Here is a 23,149-nt window from a genome sequence, read left to right on the forward strand (position 1 = left end):
ATAAGTAGCGACTCCCAAGTTAGATTTGAATATATCTACAACAGAGCTCCAACTGGGAACTTGCTGATGATTTCACTCTGGTTGAGGAGAGGGAGGGGATTTCAAAAACCCTTCAAACAGTAAAATTTAACTAAATTCACTACAAATGGGAATTATGAGACAGACCGATTCCTCCCTAACAACCAAAATAGTAAATTGGTATTTTAGTAGTTTGTATTTTTTTTAGGTTAGAAATAATTTAATATAATACATTATGGGGGCTTGATTTCCATAATTCCCTGTTGTAATTCCCATAGTTTTCTTACTTAAGTATTTATTTTCATTATACGAAGGTATATTTCATTAGGATTAAAGTAACTTCACTTTTGAGCGTGGTGTGTATAAAAGATAAGGACTTACTCCTAAATTAGATTTAAAGACATCTACAATGAAGCTCCAACTGGAAATTTGCCGATGATTTCACTTTGGTTCTGGAGGAGGAAAGGAATTTAGCAAACTCGTCAAAGAATAAAACTTAACTAAATTCACAACTAATGGGAATTACGAGCCAGGCTGATCCAATAAATCCCTCCCTATCAATGAAATAGTAAATTGGCATTTTGGTTGTTGGTATTTTGGTTTGGTTAGGTTAGAAACCATCTAATATAAAGCGTTCTGAGGGGCTTGATTCTTATATTTCTTTGTTGTACTTTCCACAATTTTCTTACTAAAGTATATTATTTCATTGAGTGTGGCGTGTATGAGAGATAAATACTGACTGCTAAATTAGATTTGAAGACATCTACAAAGAAGCTAAAATGGGGATTTTTACCGATGATTTCACTTTGGTTGAGTAGGGGGAAGGGGATTTTACAAACTCTTAAAGCAATAAAACTTAACTAAATTCACTATAAATGGGAATAACGAGCCGTGCTGATCCAATGAATCCCTCCCCATCCATCAAAATAGTTTTTTTTATCGCCTATTTGAAAAATTTAAATTCAAAGCACTCATTATCCCTATTTTGAAACAATAGTCTAAACATTGTGATCATCCAGATAAAAGTTATTAAATTCAAATTGTAAAAAAACATTTTCAAACAGTTTTGAAAAGTGTAAGATACATCCCTTGTTCTGTTGACGAGATTCAAACTGTTGTTTCAGCACCAAACTTAAAGTTGTCAAACTTTGTCTGATTAGTTGGTTCAAACACACTTGTGGATTGTGTGCTAGATGTGCATATTTATAAGAAATTTTTTGACTCAATATCAAATTAGATTTTACTATTGTCCCATTTCTTCTGATTTCTTACTAGATTTTCTACGGACTTTATGCTGCCTTTGAATTTTGTTAGTCCAAAATTTTCATAAACTTAAACACTGTTGTCCACTTTCAAAGCCTAACTTTATACTTTTATTTAAGGATTGGTCCATTTCAGTTTTAATGGTGTTCCTAACTTTGAGTTGACAAAAAACTCTCTATAAATCTAAAACCGACTATTTTTGTAAATAATGTTTTAAAATTCCCCTCTGAAGCATTCCCCATACCAATAAAAATATTCGAGGCTTGGCTCCTCTTACCTTACCCAGGTTCTGTCGGATGAAGATTCATGGCTCCTGGACCCTTACTAAGGATATCTGTATTTTTGCAAGCTCCCTCTCATGATTAAAAGAAGTGGCTTAGTGTGGTCAGATTAATCTGCCACCCCCTTAGCCCTTGCAGCTCATTTGCTGGCAGCATTTCAATTTAGCTTGATCTGGAAGATCCAGCTCCTTCTTTTGCTGGGGTGGACTCCATGGGCTTCTTGTAGAGGAGCTTGAAGAACATCTGTCCCCCATTCCGATGGGGAATAGGAAATTTCGCTTCTCTACGTCAGGGACCAAGTCTACATCTATTGTCACTTGGAGATAGGTCTTTCCCTCTTTGACGTGGATCTTGGTCAGTTAAGTTTTTCTTTAGTGAAGAAAGGATTGCAGAAAGGATTACAACAGTCCCATCAGCTTCTAGGGTGATCAGACATAAGGATCCTCAATAGATACATCTCTTCTCGGAGGTAGGTCTCCTGGGGCACGGACAACAAAACCGTGCTCCAACCCATTCACAGACCCCTTCATCAATGATGCCGTGCTCCTAGAAACTAATATTTATAATACCCTCCTACAAAATCATGGAGGCGTCATCGGGACCAAATTCTAGACTCCATTCCATGATTTTGGGAACTTCAGTGCATAGACGGTTTTACGTTTGGTTTAATTTATATTACTACTACTACTACTACTAATAACTCACTGCATCACCAAGCCGCCTGAGGCCAACACAACTACGCACGCTCCTCCTCCAACCAAATCTATTTAAAGCCTCCCTCTTTACACCCTCCCAGGAAGTTTCCATTTCCTTTAAATCTTTATTTATGACATACTCCCAACCCAGACAAGGACGACCTGCTTTCCATGCAGCCCCAGACGGTTGGCAAAAAAGGACAATCTTCGGTAATCTGTCATCCTTCATCCGTAGAACGTGGCCTAGTCATCTCAACCTTTCTTTCATTATAGCCCCAGAAAGCGGGATTGAACCACACTTTTCGTACAATCTACCATATGAAATACGGTCAGTCAGTCGGGTACCCAGAACAATCCGTAGGCAATTTTTCTGGAAAACATCTAGTAAATTTTCATCTGCTTTTCGGAGTGCCCATGCTTCAGAGCCATATTTGACCACTGTCATCACTGTAGCTTCCAATATTCTAATCTTGGTTTGTAGGCTTATTATTCTATTCTTCCAAACTTTTTTTAACTGTGAAAAAACACCCTGAGCTTTAGCTATTCTACTTTTAACATCTTCACTGCTCCCACCATCTTTACTAATAATGCTACCAAGGTAACTGAAGCTCCCAACCTGATCAATCGTTACCTAATGTCACCTGTTCATCTTGACTTATTCCTAGCCTTAGTGACTTAGTCTTCTTAATATTAATTTTCAAGCTTATTTTAGCACCCTGAACTCGTAAAAACTCTAGAAATTCATTTATTTTGCTCACACTTTCATCTAATATGCTTAAATCATCAGCATAATCTAAGTCCAGGAGCGTTCTTCCTCCCCATTGGATTCCATGGTCGGCTCCTTAAGACGAAGTCCATCAAAATGATCCATATAAAGGGGAATAGAACCCAACCCTGCTTAACTCCTGATTTATTACAAAACCAGTTGCTAACCTCATTTCCTACCTTAACCGCAGCAGTATTATTCTCGTACAAAGCGCAAATCCCTTTAATGTATTTTTCTGGTATACCATATAACGATAAGACCTTGGTTAACGTTGTTCTATCAACAGAATCGAAAGCTTGCTCATAATCGATAAAACTAAGGACCAAAGGTGTTTGACAGCGAATGGACTTCTCAATTATTAACCTAAGAGTGAAAACATGGTCGACACACCCTCTATCTTTTCTAAAACCGCATTGTTCTTCCATTAAAACTTTGTCTACAGCATGTCTCAGTCAAAAAGTATCATATTACTCAGTAATTCGCTACCTACAGAGACCAGACTAATGCCTCAATAATTACGACACTAACTCTTGTCACCTTTCTTATACAGTGGTTTAATTAAGGTTTTCCTAAAATTATTGGGTACTTCCCCTTTTTCAAAAATCATGTTCATAATCTTCAGTAGCTTATTCCTAACCTCAGAGCCACCATATTTAAGAAACTCATTAATCATACTATCAGGACCTGGGGTCTTATTATTTTTTGATCCTTTTAGTACTGTCGCTAATTCTTCCTCACTAAACAAATCTTCCTTCACATTTAAGTATCACAAACTTTTTCATTTTCATCTATATCTTTTCCTGCAACTCTATCTCGGTTTAGCACATTCTCAAAATGTTCCACCCATCTGTCTTTAACTTTTTTCCTTATCACTAAGTGTGGCCCCATTTTTATCTTTAACTGGGACTAGTCCGGATTGGCTACTCCCTTTCAATTTATTAACATGTCAGTATAATATTTTACTATTATGCCGTCCAGCCGCATCTTCCAGATCCTCAGCAATTTTATCCATCGCCTCCACTTCACATCTCCTTAGTTCATATTTTAATGCTTTCTCCACTTTCTTTACTTTCCTTTTGTTTTCATACAAACTATCACTCAGATAATTGTTATACAAACCGCTTCTACTCTCTATTAAACCTAAAGCTTTTTCACTAATATTCTTAGTTGCAGTCTTAGCACTCTTCCCTAGGACACCATCAGCAACTTCACAAATTGTTTTTCTGAAATTATTCCATCCATCTTCCACATTGTCAAATTTTAAACCCTCAAGTTTAGTACTCAACTGTTCCTGAAATTTTTTTCTCAAATTTTCATCCTGAAGTCTACCAACATCATAACTTTCCGGGAGGGAGTTATCCTTCCGAAATTTCAGCTTTAAATTAGCCTTAGACACTAGTAGATGGTGATCTTTACTTTTAACATCAATAACGACACTCCTATACACCCTAGTATCTTATACTGATCCTGCTAGTCTTCTGTTTACAATAACATAATCAATAAGGTTTGCTGTCTTACCATCACGTGAATACCATGTCACCTTATGGGCCATTTTGTGACCAAACACCGTATTGGTTATAACTAGGTTGTTATACCTACAAAATTGCAAAAGCCTATAGCCATAACTGTTTTCTTTTCCTACACCAAATTTACCTAGGCTAGGATACCATCTATCCCTTTTTCTACCAGCCTGGGCATTAAAATCGCCTAGCAAAAACACCATATTTTTACCTAGTACCCTATCTATTTGCTCCTGTAACTGTAAGTAAAATTCATCTGAGTCACTAGTATCTCCATCAGTTGGTTCAATGGGGGCATATACTACTATAACTGATACCCTAAACTTTTTAGTCATAAAATGAGCAATTAGTATTCTATTATTAATACCTTCCCAGCCTAAACAAGACTTAGCAGCTTCCTTATTCATCATGAGCCCTACTCCCTGTCTATGTACCCCATCCTTCCTGCCTGAGTAAACAAATTCTATGTCACCTAATTTCATGCTTCCTACCCCTGGGATATGAGTTTCTGAAACTCCTAATAAATCCAGTTCAAACCGTCTGAATTCGTCAGTCAAAATGTCGATGCGATAGCCATTTTTTAACGTCGTAACATTCCAAGTTCCAATTTTCATGTTCTTTAAATCTTTGAAATTATTTTGGCCTCAAGAAAAGCAGTGATCCTGGATACCAGTGCAGAATGGGGACCAACATATCTTCTCAAGTCTACACCAAAGTGCTTAAGCCGGCTTAGAACCAGACAGCAAGAAGTCCCTGGGACCTCCAGTAAGTTGGAGGCCTTGTGCAATCCTGGGCCCATCTTGGTCACAGCATGGTTTTCACCACTAGGCGATGCTCTTCGATCAACAAGAGTCAAAATCCTTTACAGACAGTCCCAAGCCTATTACTTCCGACTCATTATATATTCATGCTTTCAAATATTATGCTATTACGGGGAGGCAGCCCATAGTAGATAAATTAGCTAGGAAGAGGTTTTTCAGCCCAAAAACGCCCATCAAAACAAACCAAGCCCCAAAAATTATCCAATAATCAGAATCCCGTATGAGTGCTGTGTTGTTTACTAGGCTATACTTTCCTCGAGGGGCGCCACTCCTCAAGTGGGAAAAATTGACCGCAAGTTTCCCAGTCTTGCAGGTACCCCGAAAGGGTCGAGGCAGCCCTTTACCGAGGCCGTTGTCCATAAATCTGGATCTTACGCCCTGCCGCAGTTGTCCTCCTATACAGGATCCTCCCACGATGGTGTTCTGCTTCACCATGCAATTTAACCCATTACTGGGAGAAGGTTTGTAACTCATCTGACGTGTGACCACGGCAGTTGTCCCTGCTGAGTGTACATTTGAGGGGCCTTCTTCCTCCTCCACCTGTAATTATGACCCCCCAGGGGAGGGTTTCCCAGTTTCTATTATGGGCCCCACTGAGACAAGGTCCTACTTGGTCTAAGCCTCCTATGGAGCTACTCTACCTATCTGTAGGGCATTCCCCTATCTGTTGTCCACCACCAAAACCTAGCATGATTATCTAATAATTAACTAACTAATTCAACTAATAAATAGTTGCAGTAATTTGCAACTTTACTTTAATTTAGACTATAAAGTAAAGGACAAAAATAATATATACAAGCTCTGTTGTCCTCTGCTAAAACCTAGCATGCAAACTAATTATTAACTAACTATTGCAACTAATTAATAATTGTAATAAAGTACAACTTTCCTTTTAATTTATACCCTAAAATAAAGAAGACACAAAAAAGCTCTATTGTCCTCTACCAAAACCTAGCATGTTAACTAATAATTAACTAATAAATAGCCCATTTGGCCTGATTGCAACACCTCACAAGCCACACCTTAAAGAAAACACCTTTGAGAATTTAAATTGAGAAAGAAACTTATTAGAAACCCTGCTAGTACTGCAAAAGTAGACCTAAGTAGCCAATTTAGCCTGTGTGAAACATCTCACAAGCCAAAACCCTATAGAAAACACCTTTGAGAATATAAATGAAGAAGAAACTTATTAGAGACTCTGCTAATACTGTAAAAGTAGACCTAAGTAGACAAGCTGTTTTGACCTCAAGCGGATAATTTCTGCCCAAGTGGCAGAATTATCCCCCTATATGTGGAGGATAATTTTCAAAAATTTAATTTAGGTCTTTTGAATGTTCATATCTAATTACATAAAAAAAAATGTCCTAATAGTGGCTAGGCTGCTCTTTTCTGTTTGATATGTTCCTGAAAATTATATTGTTGTAAGCACAGTAATAAGCTATATCAGTTGTCACGAAAACACAAACACACAAATGCACTTAAGGACTCCCTATGACAGTACCTGATCTGGCAATACTTTTTTTTTTAATTTTATTTTAGTTCAAAGATCTATAATTTAACCAAAACAGTTATTATTAGTTCATGAATCCGTTAAAGGAAAAAAGTGGCCCTATCATTAAATTATGCAGCATGGTAGGGACAATTCAACACCTCAGAATATAAGATGCTGAATGTGTTGGGCGTTTTATTATCAACTCAAAATAGTCGTTTATGACTGTTAATATGACAAAACAGTCAAATCAACGTTTTTGATCAACTTAAAATCGTATGAAGTTTTACGCAACAGTCTGTCAAACAGTTCGTGGTAACGAACTGTAGTAAGGAGCGACCCGGCTCAATAGTAACCAAAACTCTAAAAAATGGAATTTTGATACCAATAGCTACATCAAAAGAATCGCATTTTAATGCTGGTTTTAAATATATAAGTTTCATCAAGTTTAGTCTTACTCATCAAAAGTTACGAGCCTGAGAAAATTTGCGTTATTTTAGAAAATAGGGGGAAACGCCCCCTAAAAGTCATAGAATCTTAACGAAAATCACGGCATCAGATTCAGCGTATCAGAAAACCCTACTGTAGAAGTTTCGAGCTCCTATCTACAAAAATGTGGAATTTTGCATTTTTTGCCAGAAGGCAGATCACGGATGCGTGTTTATTTGTTTTTTTGTTTTTTTTTGTTTTTTTTTTTCCCAGGGGTGATCGTATCGACCCAGTTGTCCTAGAATGTTGCAAGAGGGCTCATTCTAACGGAAATGAAAAGTTCTAGTGCCCTTTTTAAGTGACCAAAAAAATTGGAGGGCACCTAGGCCCCCTCCCACGCTAATTATTTTCCCAAAGTCAACGGATCAAAATTCTGAGATATCCATTTTATTCAGCGTAGTCGAAAAACCTTATAACTATGTCTTTGGGGACGACTTACTCCCCCACAGTCCCCGTGGGAGGGGCAACAAGTTACAAACTTTGACCAGTGCTTACATATAGTAATGGTTATTGGGAAGTATACAGGCGTTTTCAGGAGGATTTTTTTGGTTTGGGGGAGGGGTTGAGAAGAGGGGGATATGCTGGGGGAACTTTCCTTCGAGAATTTGTAATGGGAGAAGAAAATTTCCATGAAGGGAGAGCAGGATTTACTAGCATTATTTAAAAAAAAACAATTAAAAAATAAAAGTGAAAAAGCTTTTTCAGCTGGAAGTAAGGAACAGCAATAAAACTTAAAACAAACAGAAATTATTACCCATATGAGGGGCTCACCTCCTTCTAATACCTCGCTCTTTACGCTAAAGTATTTTCGGTAATTTCAACTACTTATTCTACGGCTTTTGTGATTCAGGGGGTCATTCTTAATGAATTGGGATAAAATTTAAGCTTTAGTGTAAAGAGCGAGGTACTGACGATGGGGCGAATCCCCTCATATATGTAATAAAAACATGAGAATACAAAAGTTCTTTAGGTAAGCTAATCTATAAGTTACGTAAATCTTTTACCAATAAAAAGATTCGTAAAAAATTAAAAGTTCTAGTTGCCTTTTTAATTAACCAAAAAATCGGGGGGCAACTAGGCTTCGTCCCCCGCTCTTTTTTTCTCAAAATCATTCGATCAAAATTATGAGAAAGCCATTGCGCCAAAAAAAAAAAAAAAAAATGCAAATTTCGTTTTGATTATTCCTCTGCGGAGAGCCAAAATCAAAACATGCATTGATTCAAAAACGTTCAGAAATTAAATAAAAAAAAACAAGTTTTTTCAACTGAAAGTAAGGAGTGACATCAAAACTTAAAACGCACAGAAATTACTTCGTATATGAAAGAGGCTGCTTCCTCATCAACGCCCCGCTCTTTACGCTAAAGTTTTTTTACTGTTTTAGAAAGAAGAACTGAGAGAAAGAGTCAAACTTTAGCGTAAAGAGCGGGGCGTTGATGAGGAAGCAGCCTCTTTCATATACGAAGTAATTTCTGTGCGTTTTAAGTTTTGATGTCACTCCTTACTTTCAGTTGAAAAAACTTGTTTTTTTTATTTAATTTTAATCAGAACTGTATAAAACTGTAAGCTTCTGGAAGAAAGCAGAAGAGTTTCCTTGTAAAATAGCTTGTTACTGTACTTGTGTGACAACGTAGAAATTGACCTGCACATAAAGAAAGCAAAGAATCCACTGCAATTTCACTCCCAAACAAGATTGCCTACAGTTGGCAGTCAAGCGGTAATGTTTCTGACCCTGAATGGTGAGCCAAAATAAAACAGTTCATGGTAACGAACTGTAAGTGAGGAGCGACTCGGCTCAATAGAAGCCAAAAATTCATGGTCATTTGTTTGTTGTTTTTTATCAGTAAAGTACTAATTATGCTCCGATCTTGAGAAGGCATGGCGGTTGTCAGCCATATGCATTCTTATTTATACTTGTGTTGGTATTGACTCGGTTAGTTATTGCAATTTTTGTCATTTTGGGTTTCATTCATTTATCTATGGTGTTGTACGGTAGTTGTAGGTTTGGAAGATCATTTGAATTTATTTTTGCTTATTTCTGGCTGAGTGTTTTCTTTGAAAAAATTGCTTTGTAAAAAAAAATGTAAATTAATTCTTACTCGGTTTCTGTTGACATAACAAAAAAAAATTAATGTCTTTTTCAAGGACAAAAGGACCCTATATTTCAAAATTATCCGTCGAATCAGTCCTTGCCGGTTTTTAGGATCATTTACTCTGTATGATAGAGCTAGAACCAAAAATTCAATATGTGACAGTTAAAAAACAGTTAAAAAAGAGTTGTGGTGAGAAACTCTTGTATCTCTAAATTCGAATTAAAAAGTTGAAATTCAATCTGTCACCTGAATTCTGCCTCACCTTAAATTGGAACAAGCAATAATAAAAATAATGTTTATTTAAATTACTGTTAAAAAATTATGACCAGAAACTCCACAAGGATTTAGTTAAGTCATTGTTTAGAAAAAGCCACCATATCCATGGCCAAATCCTCCATAGCCTCCGTAGCCTCCGTAACCATAACCTCCTTGGCCAAAACCACCATAGCCTCCTTGGCCGTATCCTCCATTGTAACCTCCATATCCACTATGGCCATAGCCGCTTCCAAAGCCATGACCTCCATATCCTCCAAAACCACCAAATCCACTCTTCTCCTCTCTTTTTTGTTTGTTTCCTAAATAATAATAACTCAGTATTCTCATTGTTATAGAAAAATTTTAAGTAGCCAAAGCTAAACAAAAAAGAAACAGTGTGGCAACATTATGAATATCTTTTGAAAAATCTTAAAACTACCAGTTTTTGCGGTGTATCGCGGAGCAATCCCCATGAAAACCTTTTCTGGACAAAATTCTGACTATAATAAAACATGTGTTTAGTAGTTACTAGACAAAGTTTGGCTTCCTATTTATCAGGGTTATTTTCTTGGGAATTATTTTTACGGATAAAAATTCCATTTATTTCTTTGCTTTTGGTATTTTTTCCATTTTTCATCTTTTCACTTTTTTTTCACCCTTTTTATTTCTCCCTTCTTCAATAAATTCGGAGAGGTGATGGTTTGGAACTATTTTTTTCTGTTATTATGAGCATTACAATTTAACATTACGTACTTCAAGTTATGTCTCTTCAGAATTTTTTTCTATTGAGAACATAAGCAGGTATTGTAAATCAAACAAATATTCCTCTCAAAATCTCTCAGAAATATCTATAAGAGAATTAAACAATGTCAAAAAAAGCCTTACCTTAATAGTACTAACAATAAAAAAATAAATTAACTGCAAGTTCAGCTAAAATAAGAGGAAAAACTGACCCAGCAATTGTTGCTGCAGGTCTGAGAAAAAAAATTGAATAAACCGTCCCTAGATTGAATAAAAAAGTGTCTTAACGTGATTGTTTTAAAGTCAGTCTTTATGTTATTTTTGTCAAAACCATGAATTTTATTTTTGGTTTTTCAGAAGATCTTGAATGCAAATTTGCTTTGGAGTTTATATGAAATGCAATTTCTTTCTCTTTTAAACCAAACCGTGCCTGGAAGGACTAGAAATTCTAAAATCGTGGCCTGGTAGTGAAAATTAAAATAAGAAATGATACAAAAAGCACAATTAAAAAAATCAACTGACTGGAGGTGGTACCTCTTACTAGTTTGTAGAACATTGAAGAGAATTGCTCACACCGCCAAGCCTTCAAGTAAAGCTCATCACTATTACCCTAATAAGGGTTGAAAATAAATGAGCCTTCCAAAATTATTTTTCATCCAAGTCGTGTTAAAATAATCAACAAAATGTTGTGGAGGAAAAAATTGTATAGGACATGATGTGAGGCTAAAGAGCATAAAAATCAAAAAAAGGTTTATAGATGTTATTTTCTTTACTTTCGGTTCCAAAATGTATTTTTAAGCCGTAAAAATTCAAAACAATTGTATCGTCTTTTTCTTCAGACACTGATTTAATTGGAAGATTGTTTAGATTTGTCAACCAAATCCTAAATATAAATGTTTGAGTACCGAAAAAGCAAAATGAGGAAAAAAATGTAAGTAATTACATTTTGTAGTAGAAGCTTAAATATACATAAACAAGAAGGCTCTTTTAAGTTTAGGCAAAGTATTTAGGGTTATGTTCTTACTCTTTTACCCCTCTTGTGTTTTTCTTGTTATCTACATTTGTTTATTTGGAACTTATCTGGCCTATTTGTATAGTTTTTACACATTATGTTTTAACACCTGTTAAAACATACTCAGAACTCAGTCTAACATGAAGAAGGGCGTCAATATATATTAATTATTTGGCCACATAAGAATATTATTTATTTACGATGCGTTGCTATGGCTCGCATTACTTACGTAGTTATAATGAAAAATAAGACGCAATAAATTAAATCTCATTGTTTGAGGTTATTAGGAGAAAACTTAAACAATCGTATATATTTTTAAAAATTATGAAAAATTGTGTAGTCAATTATATATGGAAATTACCTCTATATATTTTTCAGTTGGTTGTAAAAGCACGGTATTGGGCATTTTTTTTTTTTTTGTTTACGTGTATTTTTCGCGCGTTATTGTTTAATGTTTTTGTGTAAGCATTATAGTCAGTTAGGTATGCAATTCAATTTGAGCGAACCGGAAACAGGACAAAGAATCAGATTGAATATTGATAAATTACAGTTGATTCCTGATCATCTATTGATGCAGGTAAGGTTCAATTCCTTCTTCTAATTATGTGATACCTAATATTATTTGCTACACTGCCGTAAGACCATTAATTGACAATTATACTGTTACAATAGGAACATCAAAAAAAAATATGACTATACAGAGGGAGGAAATTTCTTCGAACAGTAACTAATCTGGCGAGACAAATTTATTTTTGTTTTTTATATCTATATGTAATACCCCTTTTGTTTTAACTTAGACGAATATCATACCTTCTTGTGGCCCCTGTCCAATAACTGCTAATGGATCATCTTGCTGTGCCCCAGATATGGCTCCACCCCTTGGCCGGGCAGCTGCAAAACTGATGAAGCACACGAAGGTGAAGCAAACGAGCTGAAAAGATTAAGCGATATATCAGGTTTCATACCACATGTTACATTAAGTAATAAATTAAAAATATCGCTACTTAACTGGTCGATTCAATTGGTGTAATTAATCCTTTGTCAGAAACTATCAAAAAATAATTTCATTTTTTTACAAATTAACATAAACAGAGTCCGATCACCCGTTTTGTTTTTTAAAGACTATTGGGTATTATTGGCCAGAAAATGTGGTTTCCAAAGGACGGGGTAAAGGTGTGAAAACAAATTTTTTGCAAATTAACCTTTTGTCTTATAAAATTGAAAAAAAATTGAAATTTTACCTTGAAAAGCTTAGCTGCAAATGCAACATACACTTATTTTTGTTATGCACACATACACACAGATAATTTTTATTCACACATATATACAAATACACATACAAATATATATATATATATATATATATATATATATATATATATATATATATATATATATATATATATATATATATATATATATATATATATATATATATATATATCATGAAAAGAGAAATCACCAATGCAACAGCACAAACACACAAAAAAAAAGAAAAAAAAAAGAGAGAGACAGAAGGAGAAAAGGAAGACTGTTTTCCTAAATTAGTGATTAATACTTGAATGAGACCTTAACCCTACTCATCCATACAATCACATAGGTCAAACAGCATAGCCATACACAATCAACCATAAAGAATAATCCATGGACAGGCAGTCATGTCGTCAATAAGTATAAGTCATATATATATATATATATATATATATATATATATATATATATATATATATATATATATATATATATATATATATATATCACTATTCACTTAGAAAAATTTAAGATTAAATTTTGCGTCGAGAAATAGATTTTAATTAAGAAGTTTATTCTCAAGTATGTTAGGATTACTTTTTAAATCCTATGTATAATATTTCATAAAACTGGCTGCAGGACCAGTGATGACGATGAAATAAAGGGTAGTAATAGGAATCAATCCAGTTGCTGGAAGAGATCCTTAGCATTGTTAATTGATAGGACTATTTGACAAATAGTATAGAAGAAGAGAAAGAAAAGACTTTAATATAAGTGGTGCAATACTAAATAGTGACATCGTTTTTGAAACTAGTAATTCCACGAAAGCGCCTTACCACCAGCTAGGCACCTAGGCAGGATTTTTTTTGTTTGGAGGAGGAATAATAAAAAAAATATTGATAATTTTAATAAGAGGTGACAAAAAACCAAGAAAAATTTTGGATTTTTTAGGGTTGGGCCATGTTGCTGGTCCCTGCATACCTCCTACCAAAACGGTTTTTGGAAACGTTTCAACTTAGGCCTATTCCGTGTAAAAAAAAAAAAAAAAAAAAAAAAAAAAAAAAAAAAAAAAAAAAAAAAAAAAAAAAAAAAAAAAACAGGTTGCATATTTATGAATAAAATTTTTAGCACTTAAATTTAAACCCTGATTTTCTAATAAAAAATACAAATGGCTTCAGATACCCGTTACAAAACGTCAAATTACTGTTTTTAGACCTAAGCAGTAGTGCAAAAAAAAATGGGAGAAGTATCCAGGCTGCTTCTGGTAGGGCACGCACTCTTGGGATGAGACACGACCTCACGAGTTTTCGGACTTGGAAAGCAAGCTGTGCTACCTCTTTTGAAGAAGAGCGAAGTGTTCAGAAAAAAATGCAAAGTGTTTTTGGATGAATCATCGTCCAAAGATGAAATTGTGAAAGCGGGTGAATATCTTCTCCTCAGCTTGCATAAAGCACGACCAAACGAAGATCTCACTAAGCTGCGACATCGAATTTTCTTGGAAAAATTTTCTTCGTCTAATACTACGGCGTTTGTTAAGCCTGAAAGGCTTCCGCCAACCGAAGCTGCAGCTTCATTCCACTCCCAGCGAGTGCGCCTCCAGGTATCCCGTTGGAAAGGGGAACCAGCTGACCTCGACCCGGCTGACTGGGGTTGGGTCCTCAGAGACCATAAATACTCACCTGTGATGACCCATTTGTTGCCCGCACCTCAGACTCTTTTGAGTGTCGTGAGATGCAACTGTAAGACAGGCTGCGAGAACTCGCGATGCAGCTGCAAGAAAAATGGATTAGCGTGTACGTTCGCGTGCGGAGAATGTCATGGTATCAACTGTTTGAACAGGGACAACGAGATTGTCGAAGACGAGGAGCTCGACTAGTGATATCAATGCTGTGTTTTTCAAGTCAACTATACTGCCTTCGAAAGTGCAAATTTTACATATAATAGCCATTTTATATATAACTGCCAAGCGGTTGTTTTCTTTATGTTTAGTAATTCAAATGGTTGTAAGAAATGTCTGTGATTCAAGAAAGTACAAGTTTGATACTTAAGCGAGTTATTTTGTCCATAGGCCTACTTATTAGCCATTAGCAGCTGGCTCAGGAGTCAGGCCTCCCTTCCCCTTTTCCGTTGTTTCCTCCAGTTTTGTTCGGTTTTCATGGTTCTCGTTTTCTTTCCTTCATTTTAGGGGTCAGTTTCGTGATCAGCAGATAGAAAAACCCCAGAAAACACATTTCCACATGCTTTCTACCCCTACCCTGTATATTTCCCTTTTCCCCTCCCCCCCCCATTTCCCCGTTTTATGTTAATCAATTTTTTTATATCATTTTATTTCTCAATTTCGTAATCACCAGATAGGAATACCCCAGAAAATATCTTTCAAACCGCTTTCTACCCCTACCCTGTATTCTTCTCTTTTCTCCCCTCTTTCCCCTGTTCCCCCGTTTTCCGTAGTACTCTTTTTCTATACTGAATTTTAGATGTCAATTTCGTAATCAGCGTATGTGAAAACCCCAGAAAACTCACTTTAAACTATTTTCTGGGCATGTTCGGCATTTTTCCCATTTTCCCCCGCATTTCCCCCTTTTCCCCTGTTTTTCGGGTACTCGTCCCACTCGGATTTATGGGGACTTTTAGTATGTTGTACAGAATTTTTTTCTGATCATTTTGGTACCATTTTCGTTTATATTGCAATTTCGTCCGGGTTCGACCCTTTTTTGAGCTAAAAGTCCTGGACTAGTAACAATTGCCAAGGTGTGTGCCTGAAACTGAATACCGCTTTCTAATCAAACAGTTCGTGGTAACGAACTGTAGTAAGGAGCGACCCGGCTCAATAGTAACCAAAACTCTGAAAAACGAAATTTTAATACCATTAGCTACATCAAAAGAATCGCATTTTAATGCTGATTTTAAATATATAAGTTTCATCAAGTTTAGTCTTACCCATCAAAAGTTACGAGCCTGAGAAAATTTGCGTTATTTTAGAAAATAGGGGGAAACACCCCCTAAAAGTCATAGAATCTTAACGAAAATCACACCATCAGATTCAGCGTATCAGAGAACCCTATTGTAGAAGTTTCGAGCTCCTATCTACAAAAATGTGGAATTTTGCATTTTTTGCCAGAAGGCAGATCACGGATGCGTGTTTATTTGTTTTTTTGTTTTTTGTTTTTTTGTTGTTTTTTTTTCCCCAGGGGTGATCGTATCGACCCAGTTGTCCTAGAATGTTGCAAGAGGGCTCATTCTAACGGAAATGAAAAGTTCTAGTGCCCTTTTTAAGTTACCAAAAAAATTGGAGGGCACCTAGGCCCCCTCCCACGCTAATTATTTTACCAAAGTCAACGGATCAAAATTCTGAGATAGCCATTTTATACAGCGTAGTCGAAAAACCTTATAACTATGTCTTTGGGGACGACTTACTCCCCCACAGTCCCCGTGGGAGGGGCAACAAGTTACAAACTTTGACCTGTGCTTACATATAGTAATGGTTATTGGGAAGTATACAGGCGTTTTCAGGAGGATTTTTTTGGTTGGGGGGAGGGGTTGAGAAGAGGGGGATATGCTGGGGGAACTTTCCATCGAGAATTTGTCATGGGAAAAGAAAACTTCCATGAAGGGAGAGCAGGATTTACTAGCATTATTTAAAAAAAAAAAAAAATAAATGTGAAAAAGCTTTTTCAGCTGGAAGTAAGGAACAGCAATAAAACTTAAAACAAACAGAAATTATTACCCATATAAGGGGCTCACCTCCTTATGATACCTAGCTCTTTACGCTAAAGTATTTTTAGTAATTTCAACTATTTATTCTACGGCTTTTGTGATTCAGGGGTCATTCTTAATGGATTGGGATAAAATTTAAGCTTTAGTGTAAAGAGCGAGGTACTGACGATGGGGCGAATCCCCTCATATATGTAATAAAAACATGAGAATACAAAAGTTCTTTACGTAACTTAATTTATAAGCTACGTAAATCTTTTACCAATAAAAAGATTCGTAAAAAATTAAAAGTTCTAGTTGCCTTTTTAATTAACCAAAAAATCGGAGGGCAACTAGGCTTCGCCCCCGCTCTTTTTTTCTCAAAATCATTCGATCAAAATTTTGAGAAAGCCATTTAGCCCCCCCCCCCCCCCCAAAAAAAAAATATTCAAATTTCGTTTTGATTATTCCTCTGCGGAGAGCCAAAATCAAAACATGCATTGATTCAAAAACGTTCAGAAATTAAATACAAAAAAACAAGTTTTTTCAACTGAAAGTAAGGAGCGACACTAAAACTTAAAACGCACAGAAATTACTTCGTATATGAAAGAGGCTGCTTCCTCATCAACGCCCCGCTCTTTACGCTAAAGTTTGACTCTTTCTCTCAATTCTTCTTTCTAAAACAGTAAAAAACTTTAGCGTAAAGAGCGGGGCGTTGATGAGGAAGCAGCCTCTTTCATATACGAAGTAATTTCTGTGCGTTTTAAGTTTTGATGTCACTCCTTACTTTCAGTTGAAAAAACTTGTTTTATTGTATTTAATTAAATTACATAAAACTAAATGTTGCTAAATGTAATAAAAATAAAAATAAAAAAAATTAAAAGCAATCACTAACAGTTCTTTGTTTTGGCTTATCCCTTTTCCCCTTGAAAGGAGTTGAGACCATCAGAGACGTAATTATATTAATGTCAATTGTAATTTGAATTGAATGCAATTGCAAAACCATACTTTCAAAATGTCAAGAATTAATTTCAATTTTTATGATGCCTTGGAAAAGAGTATCTCATCTTTTTTAAGTATATGACATTTTACAAGTTTACCTGCAATGGAGACAAAAATTTTCATTTTTACAGTTATACTGAAGTCTTCATTTCACTGACGCAAAATTGCTGTGTGACATTTTAAAACACACATTTTTTAACAATTATTGTGAAAAATAGTGAGTTAACAAGCATATTTTGGTAGCCCGAATTAAGACGCCTTAGCAGTTAGGTATGATGCAAATCTTCTTGGATAAAAAGTGAACCGTAAAGCAAAGATATTCAACATATTTTCCGTGGAGCGATAATAACCCAAAAAAAAAGCAGAAACTAATGATAGAACAAAACAAAATGAGATAACAAATTTATTTTACTTCTGTACTTTTAAACTGAGAACTGCTAAATAAATACTTTTCTCTTTTTTTTTGTTCCCCCATCCACAGCCCGTGAAAGGTGTTTAATCCCTGAGAAAAAATCCTAAGAAATGTATCTAAACTGAAATTCATCTTTATTTTCATACTATGCAAACACTAATAAAGATGGTGGGCTTAGTTTGAGTAAAAATGTGGTAAGTTACTTACCATTGACATTAAAACCCTCATTTTGTAATTATACTGAGTTGTTTATCTCACCAACACACAATTGCACTTTGATTCGCTACACACATTTTCAAACTATATATATTCTTGTTGCAGTTATTTCACAATTTTCAATCAAGGTTAGCAGTCAAAAATTTAAAGAGTAAAAGTAAACAGCAAATTAGTACAAAACCCATAAAAGTCACTTCACTGTTGAATGATCAAAAGCTTCATTAATATGACCTTCTTCCGTAGTAATTTATTTTTTATTCGCTATTCTTAGTGTTGTATCCTAGCGCAACGGCTAATTAATTAGGCTTAGTACTTTTTTTATTTTTTTTATATCTTAAATTGTTATTCATGGTACGGCGCCTTGTTGCCTCGTAATGAAGTGTTATCTATATATTAGCCTATTGGATTATCGCTCAAGTACTAAGGACGTCACAATAATTGTATTTTCTCCCTCTGAACCCATCTTAGGTCTGTTAACACTTACTGATACAGTTCCTTCCCAAATTTCTAATATTTTCTTATTTTGAAGGTTTATTAAATGAATATCAAATGAACATCATGAAACAAATAAAATTTTTTCATTAATTTTGGAATTCACTGCTCTTATTACATGTGAGCTTACTCTTTAAAACCACTTAAAAGATGAGTATGACCGCAAACTCCTCAGGGGCCTGGAAATCAGAGAGCCTCCAAATGTTATTGGAGGAGAAATTGATTCCACTTAAACAGCTTGATGGGAAGTTTCAGAATCCATAAGTCCTCATCTTTAGTGATGTCAATTGGGGTAAACCAATATGACAAGTGTCAGCAAACCCCAAAAAAATGAAAATATGATACCTATGAAAGAATGGTTATATATTAATCAAATCCGATCGTAATTATTCTTCTATAGTAAAGTCAATTGGGGTAAACCTATATGACAAGTCTCAGCAGCTTCCAAAACATGGAAATGTGAGACCTATGTTTGTGAAAGAATGGTTTTATATTCACCAAATGCAATCGTAATTATTCTTTTATATATATATATATATATATATATATATATATATATATATATATATATATATATATATATATATATATATATATATATATATATATATATATATTTATATATATATATATATATATATATATATATATATATATATTAAATAAAAAAAACAAGTTTTTTGAAATGAAAGTAAGGAGCGACATTAAAGCTTAAAACGAACAGAAATTACTCCTTATATGAAAGGGGCTTTTCCTCCTCGATACCCTGCTCTTTACGCTAAAGTTTTTTATTGTTTTAAAAAGTAGAGTTGCAAGAAAGAATCAAACTTTAGCGCAAGGAGCGGGGTGTCGAGGAGGAAAAGCCCCTTTCATATACGGAGTAATTTCTGTTCGTTTTAAGTTTTAATGTCGCTGCTTACTTTCATTTCAAAAAACTTGGTTTTTTATTTAATTTCTGAAAATTTTTGAATTAATGCATTTCTGATTTTGGCTCTCCGTACATAAATTATTAAAATGAAATTTGCATATTAATTCTTTTTTTTGGCTAAATGGCTTTCTCTTAGTTTTGATCAAACGATTTTGAGAAATAAAGGGTGGGGAAGGAGGCCTAGTTGCCCTCCAATTTTTCTGTTACTTAAAAAGGCATCTAGATCTTTTAATTTTTAACGAGCGTTTTTATTAGTAAAAAATATACGTAACTTAAGAATTAACTTACGTAACAAACTTTTATATTATTATATTTTTGATTATATATATGAGGGGGTTGGTCCCCTCGTTAATACCTCGCTCTTCACGCTAAATCTTGTTTTGTCCCAATTCTTTAAGAATGACCCCTGAATCAGAAAGGCCGTAGAATAAATAGTTGAAATTACTTAATTTTTTTTTTAGCATAAAGAGCGAAATATTTATCTCCCCCTAAATACGTCGCTCTTTATGCTAAAGTATTTTTAGAACCCCTCATATGCGTAATAATCTCTGTTCGTTTTAATGCTTTTCCTTACTTTCAATTGAAAAAAAACTTTTGCATGTTTATATTTTCATTGTTTTTTTTTAATAGTAATGCTAGAAAATCCTGCACCCTTTTCATTGAATTTCTCTTCCCCCATGAAATATTCCTCCAAGGAAAGATCCTCCCATATAGCCCCCTCTCCTGAACCCCACACCCAAACCAAAAAAATCCCTTTGATCACGTCGGTACACTTCCCAGTCCCACTAACCATTACTGTATGTAAACATTGGTCAAGTTTGTAACTTGCAGCCCCTCCCCCAGGGACTGTGGGGGGTAAGCCATCCCTAAAGACATAGTTATTACGGTTTTTGACTATGCGGAACAAAAATGGCTATCTCAAAATTTTGATCCATTGACTTTGGGAAAAAATGAGCGTGGGAGGGGGCCTAGGTGCCCTCCAATTTTTTTGGTCACTTAAAAAGGGCACTAGAACTTTTCATTTCCGTTAGAGTGAGCCCTCTTGCAACACTCTAGGACCACTTGTTCGATACGATGACCCCTGGAAAAAAAAACAAACAAACAAATAAACACGCACCCGTGATTTGTGTTATGGCAAAAAATACGAAATTCCACATTTTTGTAGATTGGACCTTGAAATTTTTTCTATAGGGTTCTCTGATACGCTGAATGCGATGGTGTGATTTTCGTTAAGATCCTATGACGTTTAGGGGGTGTTACCCCCTACTTTAAAAAATAAGGCAAGTTTTCTCAGGCTCGTAACTTTTCATGACAAAGACTAAATTCGATGAAGCTTATATATTTAAAATCAGCATAAAAATTCGATTCTTTTGATATATCTTTTAGCATCGAAGTTCCGTTTTTTAGAGTTTCGTTCACTATTGAGCCGGGTCGCTCCTTACTACAGTTCGTTACCACAAACTGTTTGATATATATATATATATATATATATATATATATATATATATATATATATATATATATATATATATATATATATATATATATATATATATATATATATATATATATATATATATATATATATATATATATATATATATATATGTATTTTCACCAATAATCTATATATTCTTTCAACAATAATCTGCCTCCGATATCTGTCATTTCTTTTCTGCACAACGGACACTACACTAGAAGCTCCGTGCCGTGAAGATAGGGAACTGTTTTTAGTCCAGAGAGGCAGCTGGTCAAACATTTCTTATACTTGTAGAAACACTCTCCTAAATGCTCAATATCTGAAGCAGTAAGAAAAGACTAAAATGGTGCAAGGGCGAGTAAATGTGGAACAGCAAACGCATTATAAACGGTAGCCAAAATGCGGTGGTTAAATTTATGCTTTAACATAACTAGTAAACCATAGGCATTCCTAAATTTTCTGGCAAAAAAAACCTCTTTCAGAAATTGACGCGTGGCGCAAAGATTCGGCCCATTCGGTTCACCAAGATACGTCGGTGCATATTGTGCATTAATAACATGTTAACTTAACAGAACATTTGTCGGCCAATATGAACAGCGATTGAACACCAGTAACTCAGTCTTACTCTCATTAAATCGAAGACCAATTCGTTTATACTCCATATCAAGGATTTGAAAATTTTCCTCAATTGAATTTTAACAACCAAAATACCAGAAAAAGTTTTTTTCAAAGTCGAGAGGGTAGTAAAAAGTCCTCCCTCCCCCTCCCAATTGACGCCACTGGCTCGTTTTAGCTTGGTGTATTCATTAATAGTAATTTTTGTTCATTTTCAGCATAGACTATTTTAAGGTTTATTTCTGCTTGTCATAGATTTTTATACGGTTCTTTAATTTAGTAAGAAAAAATGCCTTTTTTAATCAATATTTGAAAAGAGAACTTTATGGCTGATCAAATGGTCTATTTATCAATTAGATGGATAATTTTCTCCATATTATTGGGTAGAAACTGCCCCCCCCCCAAACGACTCCGTTGTATAGAGGATTTTCTCCCCTCAACTTTGATGTCTAAAATTGATTAAATAAATTTTCATTGTTTGTTGTTTTGTTTTTTTCCTCTTGGTGATGCACTCTGAGAGTTTGAGTTATATAACCTAACCTGAAACTTTACTTTAAGGGAGGTATTAATTTCACTTTCCCAGATAGAGGAGGATCAAAAATCGCTTTGTATGCCTTGCTTGGACAACTTTCAAATTTTAAATCATGCTACAAGTTTGGAGGCTTATTACAAGAGCTGTAGTGATGTTGCAAAAATTTTCCAATAAATTTAAAAAAAGACGAAAAAATAGCATAAATACTTCAAGATTTCACCCAGCCTAATATTATCAAAGACCACAATAAACTCTAGTGAACAGCACAAGCCCTTTGAAAATCGTTTTTAATTACGAATTTTGCCATAGCTCTATTTGCATCAAACTGAAAATTTTAAGGATAGGCCTAAAATTTGCATTTATTAATTGGCAGAATTTTTCTATTTGTCTTCTAGAACTATGTAGAGACCCAAATGCAACACGATCTATAGACTCCGAAACATTAAAAAGTTAGCATTATTTTGTCTCCTGTGATAGGAAAGTCAAATTCACAATTTTTTGTGTAGTTGTATAAACAAAAAGGCAAGTAATAAAAAAGAAAAAAAAAATTTCAGCTGAAATAAGGAACAAAATCAAAACTTAAAAGAAATATAAATTACTCCGTATGTGAGGGGGAATGCCCGCTCGTCAAAACCTCTCTCTATTCACTATTCTTCTTCTGTTTCAGCAAAGAAAAACTTTTTGGGTCTACTGCTCCTTAAGGGCTCCTCAAGGCCACTCCACGTGTTCCCAGAGGGTGATAGGAGAGCGCCCTACAGATATGTAATGTACCTCTATAGGAGGCAAGGACCAAGGATGGACCTTGTCGCTGAGGGTCCATAATAGAAACTGGGGTACCCTCACCCGGGGCCATAAAAACAGGTGGAGGATCAAGAAGGGCCCTCAAATGCACGCTCAACAGTGCCCACTGGAATTTTCACATGTCCTATGAGTTACAAACCTTCTCCCAGTAATGGGTTAAATTGCCTGGGGGCGCAGAACACTATCGTGAGGAAATCCTCCATAGAAAGACAACTGGGGCAGCGCATAAAATCCAGATCTATGGACAACGGCCTCTGTAAAGGGCTCTACCACCCTTTCAGGGTATC

General features: G+C 35.1%; 1 protein-coding gene across 1 annotated transcript; it reads right to left on the reverse strand.

Moving 5' to 3' along the window:
• Positions 1-9,713: 9,713 nt before the first annotated feature.
• LOC136043436 (keratin-associated protein 19-2-like) lies at positions 9,714-18,153 on the reverse strand. The gene is made up of 3 exons (XM_065728348.1): positions 18,006-18,153; positions 12,251-12,371; positions 9,714-10,007 (listed from the first exon to the last, which is right to left on the reverse strand). Exons 1-3 carry the CDS (start codon positions 18,024-18,026, stop codon positions 9,793-9,795), a joined length of 357 nt encoding a protein of 118 aa, XP_065584420.1. The 5' UTR covers positions 18,027-18,153; the 3' UTR covers positions 9,714-9,792.
• Positions 18,154-23,149: the final 4,996 nt, after the last annotated feature.

The sequence above is a fragment of the Artemia franciscana genome, unplaced genomic scaffold, assembly GCF_032884065.1.
Source record: "Artemia franciscana unplaced genomic scaffold, ASM3288406v1 Scaffold_601, whole genome shotgun sequence".
In the NCBI taxonomy this organism is placed as follows: Eukaryota; Metazoa; Arthropoda; class Branchiopoda; order Anostraca; family Artemiidae; genus Artemia; species Artemia franciscana.